Here is a 12,449-nt window from a genome sequence, read left to right on the forward strand (position 1 = left end):
CCATACTTATTTGCCCTAGTAATGGATGAACTCACTAAAGATATTCAGACAGATGTGTCTTGGTGTATGCTATTTGCAGACGACATAATGTTGGTGGATGAAACAAAAGAAGGAGTGAACACTAAGCTTGAGTTGTGGAGAAACAATTTAGAATCTAAGGGATTTAAATTAAGTAGAAAGAAAACAGAATATATGGAATGCAGATTTAGTAAAAATGCAAGAGTAGATGATGTTATAATAAAATTAGAAGACCAAATCTTACAAAGAAAAGACCATTTTCGATATTTGGGATTAGTGATTCAAAAAGATGGAGAAATCCACGAGGATGTCGCACATAGAATTAAGGCAGGTTGGTTAAAATGGAGAAATGCATCGGGGGTGTTATGTGATGGTAAAATCCCATTAAAATTGAAAGGAAAATTTTATAAGACAGTTATAAGACCAGTCTTGTTGTATGGCTCAGAATGTTGGGCAGTCAAATACCAGCATGAGCAAAAGACGAGTGTAGGGGAGATGAGGATGTTAAGATGGATGTGCGGACATACAAGAAAGGATAAAATTAGAAATGAAATTATTCGTAATAAGGTAGGAGTAGTGCCAATCGAGAAGAAGATGAGAGAGACTAGATTAAGATGGTTTGGTCATGTGAGAAGGAGACTAAGAGACGCTCCTGTGAGAAGAGTTGATGAAATGGAATAATTAGTCACAAAAAGAGGTAGAGATAGACCCAAGAAGATTTTGGGAGAGACATTAAAATTTGATATGAAATATATGGATCTAAACGAAGATATGACAAAAGACAGAAATACATGGAAGTCTAGAATTTATATAGCCGACTCCATATAGTGGGATAAAGGCTGAATATATTATTGTTATTGTTGTTGTTGTTGTATATGAGGAAAATATTTTTACAAAATACCATCACAGGACCCTACAGCGACTAGTTAACGCACGAAAACAAAAAGCACATAAAATGGTTGCCGCTTCTTTGTCTTTAAATTAATCCATTAATAAAGTACAAGAATTAATCAATTTACCTTTATATTTAAATCACTTCTTTGTCTCTCGTCTCACCTCTCCATCCCTCTCAATTTCTCTCTCTATTGATCTCCAGCACGCACCATTGGAAGTCCAGTTACGGTCAACTGTTAAATCATCATAGCCCCCAACTGGGGGCAACAAAAATCGTTGCTAATCTAGCCGTAACTTAAGCCCTGATCCACGGAAATTTATAGGAGACGTCAATTTAACGTTTCGAAAACGCTTTCGATTTTGAAAATCTAAATAACAGTTTCACATTATTTTTGAAATTTAAAAAAAATTTCAAATCCATTTTGTAATATTAGAAAAATATAAAAAATATATTTTTATCCACCAAAAGGTTAGAGAAGAAATTTTTTTCCCCACAAATAAGGGTGCAACAGCCACTGAAAAGACTGAGGAGGCGGGTTGGCGTCGAACAACCACTGAAAAGACAACCAATAAGGGTGCAACAGCCTCTAACAGCACACACCTCTTTATCGGCAACAAACAGGGAATACAACCACTGCTCACGCCGTAGGACCGTCGCTGCCCGCTCACCTCTCACGTCGTTGAACGAACCGAGGAGGGTGCAACAACATCCAACATCATACACCTTTCTATTGGTAACGAATGAGAAATACGACCTCCCACGCTTCTGGACCATCGCTGTCTGCCCACCTCCCATGCCACTAGATCGACTGACCACTCACCTCCCATGTCACCTACCCAGATCTGGCCGTCCATACAGCTGCTATCGCCAGCCCTCCCAACCCCGATCAACGTTGTTGTCAGCCACCAGCATGAAAAAGGTGACCGACTAACTGACTGCTTGCCTCCCATGTTGCTAGAGACCAACAGCATAGAGCAAGAGCAAGAATGAGAGAGAGGCAACGACTACCGACAAAAGAAAGCAAGACCAGAGGTTGGTCGGCAGCAAGGAAAGAGGGACCAGGATTGATCGATAGTGAACAAGGCGAGAGGTCAAGCAGAAGGCAAGAGGTTGTCGGCAACAAAAAAGGAAAGAGATTGTCAATACTGAGAACGAGGAAAAAGAAGATGATGGTACTGCCTTCACGCACCTCAATCGCGCGTATACTTTTAACATCTCTACTTTTTTAACAAATATTTTATATTGAAAATTATTTTTTTATACTTTTAACATTTAAACATATTTTTAAAATTAAAAATAAAAAACTAAAATAATTTTCCACAACTGAACAGGGTTTTAGTCCCTATAGGTGACGGGTCATTGTCCTTTTGAAAGGGTCACCGCACGCTATCATACTCTCCAACTGGGGGCAACAGAAATCAATGTTAGTAAGATGGGTAGATATATCCACCTTATTAACATGTGAAGGTATCAATGGAAATCTCAACCGTCAAATTATTTGAACTCCGCATCATAATCTAACACTAAAAAAAATTAAAGTATGATATCATTCTTAACCTCGGTCCAAATATACATACCAATCAGTCAGTCCTTCAGCAGTGCCCCCACCCTAATTGAAGACTTCCAGAGCTATCTTGTGGAGGAAAATAAATTAATTTTTTAAATTAAAAAATATTTACAAAAAATAAAAATTAGAAAGTTTATTGAAATAAAAAAAAATTTCAATTAGAAAGTGAAGATTCAAAAAATAATAATTTTTTTTAAAATTGAACTTAAAAAATTATTAAAAGGAGTTTTCAGATTTTCTTATCAATTTAGGGATATAAAAAACACCATTTTTAAAAAAAATCTCAAATCACCTCCTTATCCTTCTCTAATATAAATTATATAAAATAAATTAAAACATCTCTACTTTTGTAACAAATATTTCATATTGAAAATTATTTTTTCTGTACTTTTAACTTTAAACACACTTTTTAATTTTTTTAAAAAAATTAAAAATAAAAAATTAAAATCATTTTCCACAACTAAGCAACTCTCTGTTTTCCTTGTGCCATCCCATCTTGCTAGAAAAAATTAACCGAAAACTAGTGACAAAAATATAAAAGCAAAAATAAGAGACCCAAATATTGAGATTTTTTTTTCATTTTAGAAGGTTGGGATTGTTATCTTTTTATTGAGGTTTATTTTTACATTATAAATATATAACGCAACTCATCACAATTGCAATTTTATCCTAACTAGGCTAATACTGTAAAGTAGAAGGAAACATAGTTGACAAATTAGACCCTACGTTCCAACTACTGAACGTGAAACTATTAATGAAGTGTTGCCTGTGAAATGAAATGATACGATAAAAGGAAGTGTACCTCATCAGGTATGATATTGTTGCGATCTGATCCATTATTAGAGATCAATCCTGAACCCGATGGATCATTTCTTTTTTTAGTATACAGAATAGAGGATTTCACTAACTTGATTCTTAGGGAATCTCGAATCAAACCATTTGTCCTTATTTCAACAAAGGAAGCACGGGCCTCTTCGAGAGGTGCATAATAGATCGATATGAATATCATGAACTGTCCCATAATAGATTTGGTCTTATACATACGTGATGAAGGTAATCAAAAAAGAAAGAAGATGAGTTCTTCATCGTTTTATCACTTAAGAGCCGTGTGAGATGAAAGTCTCATGCACGGTTTTAAATGAGAGAAAGAAGTGAGGAATCCTCTTTTCGACTCTGACTCTCCCACTCCAGTCGTTGCTTTTCCTACAATTCCATTTTTATTTCAAATGGAGGAATTCAAAAGATATTTAATCCTATGATTCATATCCGAATCAAGTGCTTTGTTTTAGTATTTTTCTTTACCAGGGCATCCCAATTGGATTGAATGGGATGACAGTTTCTCATTTCGAATCTGTAAAATTAAAATTTTGATCAAATCACACATCATAATATACCAGGCCTTCTAATTCTTTAAGAGGTTTATCTAAAAGATTCGCAATATTCTCGTTCTGGGAAAAAATCTCTTAAAATAGAAAAAGCAAGAGTCGTTGAAATGTCATAAGTGATGATTGAAATCGCTGATGCCCAAGTCAATCCAAATAGTTCTCTCGAAAGTGGAATTGGCGTAAGAGAAGAAAGAGCAAGTCAAGTCCTATGCCTGGTTCACCAGGTTGTACCACTGCAAGGCCCAATCATAGTCAAAAAAAGAGTTTGATCTTGGCTCAGAAGGAACGTTGGGTTTCTAAAAAGGTGTAAATGGAACTGCTTAAGAGGGCTTTCCAACTGCATAAACCAGATGAAATAGTAAATGGGTAGAAAAGAAAGTATCATTTTCTGGTATGTTTTATACTAAAGTACCTAATAAAAGATAGGGAAAAAGAGACAATATCACTTGCATTACCTAATTACCTGATCAGGAGAACAAGAATAACCTTTAATGATATTTTCGCGATCATTTGCATTGATTAACGCAGCGTATAGTATGGGCATGAAAAAAATACAACAAAATAAAACCGAAAAATAAATTTCATTGGCCGAAACTTAGATTTTAAGAAGACGTAAAAATAAAATTATTTTCCTAAGAAAACCCAAATAGCCAAAATTTATATTAAGAAAAACTTTATTACAAACTCTAGATTTTAGGCATATTTATAGTATTTGATTAATCTAAATCCATCTAGAATAAAATTATTTAACTAGAATCCTAAAAATAAAATCTAAGTAAAAGTCAATTAGAATCTTAATAAAAATAAATTCTAAGTAAAATTCAACTAAAATCCTAATAGAAATAAATTGTAATCAAGCATGAAGTAGAATTCTAAATCAAGTAGAATCCTACAACTTATGAAGTATTAAAATACTGTTCTGGCGTTATTGTTCCAGCATGGTCGACTCGGACTTGGGCCAAGTCTTGATCAGTGACCGCATCATTCATCTCTACTTGAGAAGAATCATGTTCCTTCTTGACCAAAAGAGGGCGATTGGAGGCGGGACGCGGGCTCCGGCTATAGGTCCATCCGGGGGGCAGCTGGCACCTGCAAGCACTCCAATAGTCGAGTGAGTAAGAGAGTAAGGAGAAGGAGTGTATCAGTAAGTCAGAGATCAGAACATACCTTGGCTTTAAAGAGAGCTAGTTGATATAAAAGGAAGAGATGTCCTCCTGCATGCATGCATCATGCGTTTGCAGGTGATGAGACTAGCTATCCGGCGCCAGTAGAGATTCCCAGGTGGTAACATGGTGGCGACGAGACCCTCATTAATATGGATGGAATCCGCCATTAATGAGGACAAGATCTGAGGCTACAACGCGGATATCCAGTGGGAGTCACAATGACACTGTAGCAGGTTGGCGCTAGGCCAAGGCTGGGTTTAAGGGAAGGACCAAGATTGGGCCGAGATCGGTCCTAAGGAGAACACTGAGATCAGGCCTAAGAGAGGGCCGAGATCGGGCCCGGACGATCCATAGCCCCCCAGGTCGAATGCTTGAGTAATGAGCGTTCGAGCTAAAAAATGGAGGTCTGGGCAGTTTCTATCCCATGTGTTAGTTTTGAGGAGTCAAATTAAGTGGGGTTGAGGCGGTCGGTCGAGTTGACTTTGTCTTTGTTGGGATGGCGATCCTGGAGTCATTTTGAGGTCGGCCCGAGATGAGTAAGCAGAGCAGGGTTCTCTACGCGCTAACCTGCACTGCGCATGGCTTTAGGATTTGAGGGTGTTTTTCCTAAAAGGAGAAGGCGTTAGTTGGGTGGTAACTGAGAATTCCCTATATGCGTGACAAGTGGCGGCTTGGTGATGGTAGATCTGTGGGATGTGTCATAGGTATTCTTCAGCGATCTTTATAAGGATCCCCTTTTGGCTAGGGTTTCCTCACTTTCTCAATAACGGGAAGAAGGAGATAGTTGCAGAGGTTTTGGCGAACCTTACAAGTGACAGCCTATTCGATTGCTATTTGCGCTTGTGTGTTTTGTAGGGCGAATGGCTTCCACATATGGTAAAAAAGATATCAAGGAAGAGATAGATATGCTTCGCAAGGAGGGAGGTAAGGCTGTGTAAGGCTCCGTTTTGACAAATAAGGCAGCTGGGAAGGCTTTTGCTGTGCCGACACCTGCTGCTCCCCCCACGCAACCTGCCACTATTGTTGCTGAGACCACGAGTCCGAGCACAGGCCCTGGGGAGCTTACAATTTCTAAAGAACTAGCTCAGCATAAGAACTGTCAGAAGGGTCCTAATGGGGAGACTCGATCACTTGGTGGTTCGAATCTTGTCGGTGGTGACTGCTTAGCTTCGTTTTAGGAGCTAGAGTTTCGAAGCGACCTCTTCATTGACGCCTATCTCAACCCATCGTTGAATTAGAAAGGATTACTAGGTGCTGGGTTGTCGGCCGTGTTTCTTCAGATCGAGCACCAGGTGCTCCAACTCATCACAATTGCAATTTTATCCTAACTAGGCTAGTTCGGTAAAGTAGAAGAAAGCATAGCTAATAAATTGGACCCTACATTCCAACTACTGAACTTGAAACTATTAATGAAGTGCTGCCTGTGAAATAAAATGATACAATAAAAGGAAATGTACTCACCTCATCAGGTATTGCAGACACCTTGGGTTTCTGAAAATGTGTAAATGGAACTGCTTAAGAGGGCTTTCCAACTGCATAAACCAGATGAAATAGTAAATGGCCAAAAAAGAAAGTATCACTTTCTAAGACAAGGAAAAAGAGACAATATCACTTGCATTGCCTTACCTGATCAGGTGAACAAGAACAACCTTTCATGATGTCTCTGCGATCATTTTGCATTGATTGACGCAATGTGTAGTGTGAGTGTGAAAAAAACATACTAAAAAAAACTCTTGAAAGAACAAACTTCACTAGCCGAAATTTAGATTTCAAGAAGACGCAAAAACAAAGTTGTTTTACTAAGAAAAACCAAATAAGTTGCCAAATTTTGTATTGAGAAAAATTTAATTACAAACTCTAGGTTCTAGGCATATTTAAAGTGATTGGCTAATCCAAATCCATCTAATAGTTATAAACAAAATCCAACTAGAATAAAATCATCTAACTAGAATCCTAAAAATAAAATTTAAGTAAAAGTCAACTAAAATCTTATAAAAATAAATCCTAAATAAAATTTAACTAGAATCTTAATAGAAATAAATTGTAATCAAACATGAAGTAGAATCCTAAATCAAGTAGAATCCCACAACTTATGAAGTATTAAAATACTGTTCTAGCATTACTGTTCCGACGTGGTCGGCTTGATCTTGAGCCAAGTCTTGATTAGTGACCGCATCATTCACCTCTACTTGAAAAGAATTCGTCCTCAAATTATGATCCAGGTCTGACAACTCAACATTTAGCAAATATAAAGAAAGATTAACAACATTGAATGTTTTGGAAATACCATATGATTAGGCAAATTCACAACATAAGCATTATCATTGATCTTCTTTGTAATCTTGTAAAGACCATACTTCGTTGGCTTGAGCTTGTTCTGCTTTCATGTTGGAATCCGTTCCTTCTTCAAAAATATCATAACTTCATCTCTAACCTCAAATACCTTGTGCTTCCTATGCTTGCCAGTTGTCATCTTATACTTCTTATTTGTGCAACTTTTGCTTGACATTTTCTTGAACTACTTGAACTTTTCTACTAAGGGAACATGAACAAAGACATTCCTTCCCCTCTTAGCCTTATCTTCATTGGCATGGGTCCAACCATCACCATGTTTGTTGCCCTTTGCCTCCATTGTATTATTATTGTTAGATTGAGGATGATGAACAATCCATCTTGAGTGCTTCTCTAATCTAGTAGATCTTATCACATGTCTTTCTTCTCTCATTAGCTTTCTTGATTTTGACTCCTCAATAGCTTCCGAATTCATCCGTAGATTTTTCTTGCTTGGAGAAGCATTCTTTTGCAACTATTTTGAATAGAAGCTTATTCTATGACTACTAGCAGTCTCTTCATCACTTAAAATATTGATGCTTGAATCCTCATTTGGACCAAGCACTTGATTAGCTATAGCAGTAGCTACTACAACATTCTTAGTTTTGAAATCTAATTTCAAATTAATACCGAAAGCAATTGCACTACCCAAGTTAACTAGCCTGGGAGATCCAACACCCCTATCCAAAAAAAGATCCCTGTGACCATCTTGTTTTTGCAATCGCAAAGGTAAATACGTTCATATTGCCTTTGATTCAACCATGTCAGAGCCTGAATAAACTGTAGAAGGATCTGCTACCATGGCCACCATCTCCTTTACAATCGCAAGCCGATCAGAAGAAACAACGCCATCCTTGGATTGTGAAGCAATGCTTGAGCCCTCGGAACTAGAAAATACCCCAATATGAGTCAACAACCTTAGAGTTTCTGTCATGTTAGCAGCATAAACCAAACCTGAGTTTGTAAACGTTGAGGTTACTAGGATAACATAATGTTCAAGATCAAGCTTCAAACTCACTGAAAAGCCATTCTATAGTTTATACTCATCGTTTCCCCAATGGTTATGTTACTGCGCATTCTTCTTAACCTCTCTACCACTAAGGTTGGCTATCATACAACCAAGATCATCCTTATCGTTGCTATCATCCATCATTGGTCTTCTAGGATTAACAAGGATAGGACTAATGGCTGGTCTTAACGGTTTAACATAACCGGCTTGATTCATGTCATTAGTCTAGTTCTAGTTATCATTAACTCGTTGTAAAATGCCCAATTAGTTGTGATTCGCTCTAATTGTTGCTGCATTATACGAGTTATTTCCTATTATTCTTCGATTGCACTTCAAACCGCGGGCAACCCCGATCACCGTCACGAGGCTGGTTTTTACCATTACCTTCAAGATTGGCCATTTGATTGGTTGATTAATCGTTCTGATACCATCTGAAGCAGCATGTAGTATGGGTGTGAAAAAACACACAAAAATAAATTATTGAAAGAACAAACTTCACTAGCTGAAATTTAGATTTCAAGAAGATGCAAAAACAAAATTGTTTTGCTAAGAAAACCCAAATAGGTTGCCAAAATTTGTATTGAGAAAAACTTGATTGGAAACTCTAGGTTCTAGGCATATTTATAGTGTTTGGCTAATCCAAATCCATCTAATATTTGTAAACAAAATTCAACTAGAATAAAATCATCTAACTAGAATCCTAAAAATAAAACCTAAGTAAAAGTCAACTAGAATCCTAATAGAAATAAATCCTAAGTAAAATTCAACTAAAATCCTAATAAAAATAAATCGTAATCAAACATGAAGTAGAATCTTAAATCAAGTAGAATCTTACAACTTATGAAATATTAAAATATTATTCTGGTGCTACTGTTCTGACGTGATCGGCTCGGCCTGAAGTCGAGTCTTGATTAATGGTTGCATCATTAATCGTCCTTGTTATACAAGATTCAATTTATTGTGTGAAATGCACCATCATCACCATCAGCAACTTAGCATGACACAACTAAGATGGTTAGTCCACAAATCTAAGTACGTAAGACATCTTTAAATCACCAACTATAAACTTCAAGAGCCATATATCTATTAAAGTTTATAGTATCAATCTACCAACATTTCACACCTCCTGAAATGATACCATCCATGACAAGATATAAGCCATGAACTTCATGACTTTCTTGAACTCATAATTTTGTAGCCGAAAAACTTTACACATGTATTCCTAAATCAAGTAGCATGCTCAACATTAGCCATGCAGTTTCAATGTGACATTAATAGGGAAAGAATTTAAAGGAAGGAGGAATCTACAGAATTTAGAGAAAAGAATAGGGAGTATTCTGAATTTTTCTGCGTTGCCCTTTTTATTCCATTATGTTGAGTCTAGTGACTCAAAATTGAGACAGTCTATAAGTTGGTATTGGCCATTGGAGATTGCAACTCCAACAGCTAACTCCTAACCATATTTCTAAATTATAACTAATTCTGCCTCTTCAAAGTATCAAATTATTTCTATAAATAGAGATAGAGCATGCGGGAAAACACATGAATAAGCTACTGCATCTCCTACCATCTAAAGTATGAATCACTGGGATTGAGAGAACTGTGAGTGTAATACCTGAGAAATTATAAAGGACTCAAGGGTAATTTATCTTGGGGAAAAAATGGAATTTAAGGATAAATTGAGGATATAACGGTAATTTATTACTGTATGGATGACCGAATCGACTGCCGGAAGTGCCCTGGAGCCGAGATGCCCAAAAGAAAATAATGTGGCATTAACGAGCACCCTGAGATAGGATTTATGGTGCAGAAAGAAATCAGATCGGGAACAGTTTTCGGTACAGCAAAATAGCAACTGCCAATTAGGCTGCATTACCGAATTATTATAGACGACTTCCTGGAAGTCAATGGAAGCTTGAGGGAGCTTCATTTTTTCATTAGGAACAACCCTTCAGTGGTTTCAGGAAGAAACAAAGAGGTTTAAGGCCAAAACAAAGATTCGGGCCTAAGTGCAGTTTTTAGAAATTGTTAGAGGGAGGCCGAAACGATATTTTTTTGGAATCCTCAAGGGTAAAATGAAATTTTTAGGACTTGAGGAACCTAAATCCAATTGTCTAAAGTTGAGGGGTTAAGTGGAAAAGGGCCAAAATGAGAATACCAAAAATGGGGGGCAAATCTGCAAAAAAACCAAAAATGGCAGCCATGGAATCTGACCAACGCATGGGCGATCACCGACCGACTGTTTCTGCCATCGAAAAGGCACGAGGGATGGTCAGGGTTGCTTTAGCGATGCTTGGGGATCACTTTTGGGTCGAAAGCAGCCTCTGGTATGGTCGAATACTCGAGTTTTCTAACCAAAAGTTGGTCGCTTGGTCGCGGCACATGCAAATCGAGATTGTGGTCGGATGAAGCTGCTTCAAGGCCGATCCAGGGGAGGTTTATGCTCTTAGAGGCTTGGGTAAGGCGGCCAAAGGCTTTTGGGTGCTCGGATTTGCCTATAAATAGGCATTCGAAATGGCTGAAAATGAGAGGAAATGGAGCTTCAAATCGACCTCGAAAATGAACAAATTGGGAGTCAAAACCATAGGGCTTTTGTTTCCCATGGCTTGAAGTTTCATTCTAGAGAGTTTGAGCCATTTTCATGGCCGATTGATGGAAGTTCGAGGGTTGCCGGAAAAGAGGGCGGTCCGCTTGGCTGAGCTTTCAAACAGCCGGTTGGCTGTGCTCCGGTTGTCCTTTGAGGCCCAAAGTGGTGCCATTTGGATCGACTGGATGTGGGCTTTCAAGTGGTGGAGCTATCTTAGATCGCTGGCGTCGCCGTGGCCAGGGAGGATGACCGGCCCGTGGCCGGCACGCGCGGTTCCTCACGCGCCGCCACTCGCCTTAGCATATTGGGGCGCATGCAGGCACATGGAGCATGGGAAAAATTGGGAAAAATCTTGAAAAAATCAGAAAAATTATTTTATGGAAGTGTGTGCAAAAGGATTGGGATTTGGGATTCCCGATGTCTCGGTTTTCGCACCAAAGAATCTCGTTTTGCATGAAAATGCTATATCCGGGTAAGTCCAATATTTTTCCTTGGAAGTTCATAGCATATTATGAATTGTTGTGAAGATAGATTTGAGAAAATAGTCTCGATGTATTTATTGGGATTTTTAGAAGGAAAAATGAAGGAAAATAGGAAATAAAAGAAAATAAATGGAGTATTGAGGATATTTAGTAATAAAATATCATTTTATATTTGAGGTGATCGAGATGATGAGATTGGTGTAACTTTTGAAAGTTGGCACAAAAATCGAGGAGGGACAAGCATATCGAGGCGATGCACGCTTTTCGAGAAAATGCAAGTTTATCTCAAAAGGTGAGTTTTCCTATCCTACATGATATGATTGTTTATTATACATGATATTTATGAAAGATATGATTGCTTATATATGCATAATATTTACGAAAGATATGATTCATTTTGTCATATTGCATGGAAAGTCATGATAATTACATGGCATGATATTATTGTCACGTTGATATTTGTGCATGGGAATGGGATGTCGCCCCCAGAGTGTAGTCGTAATTCCCCAAAGGCGTTGAGGGAATAACGTTAGGCTTATTCTGCAGAGGTTCGGGATTTGCCTAGGATTCCTAGCCGGGCTTGCGAGCCAAGGAAGTTACATTAAGGGCAAATGTTGTTCATGTTATTGCATCATACATTCGTATATATGTTTTGGACCCTTACTAAAAGTTTCATCTTCTAATGGGTTATGCCCCTAGAACATTCAACGTTCCAGTTTAGACTTGCAGCTCAGGCAAGGAGCAGGTTGAGATATGACAGCACGTGATGGTGTGGCCGATGGATTCAGCGAGCTTACTCGGATATGTTTTAGCTATTGATGATTAGTCTTGTTAGAATATTATGGAATCCCCATGTATTTATGTATTTCAATATTGAGGATATGATGTTAACTATGGTACGAATTCTTATGTTATAAATAAAGTGAATTGATTGTGTACCATATCAGGTTTCGATTATCGCTTACGCATTTTTAATGATTTGCTGGGGGTTTTGTTTGAGACTCGGTAC

The 12,449-nt window shown here is 37.8% G+C and overlaps 1 protein-coding gene across 1 annotated transcript in view; it reads right to left on the minus strand.

The window, feature by feature from the left end:
* Positions 1 to 12,449, minus strand: part of LOC127812256 (uncharacterized) — a 41,394-nt gene that overhangs the window by 8,601 nt on the left and 20,344 nt on the right. The window contains exon 4 of the mRNA XM_052352643.1: positions 6,493 to 6,563. Within this exon, the coding sequence (XP_052208603.1) occupies positions 6,493 to 6,563 (71 nt within the window). The remainder of the gene's footprint in view (positions 1 to 6,492; positions 6,564 to 12,449) is intronic.

The sequence above is a fragment of the Diospyros lotus genome, chromosome 10 (genome assembly GCF_014633365.1).
Source record: "Diospyros lotus cultivar Yz01 chromosome 10, ASM1463336v1, whole genome shotgun sequence".
Classification (NCBI taxonomy): domain Eukaryota; kingdom Viridiplantae; phylum Streptophyta; class Magnoliopsida; order Ericales; family Ebenaceae; genus Diospyros; species Diospyros lotus.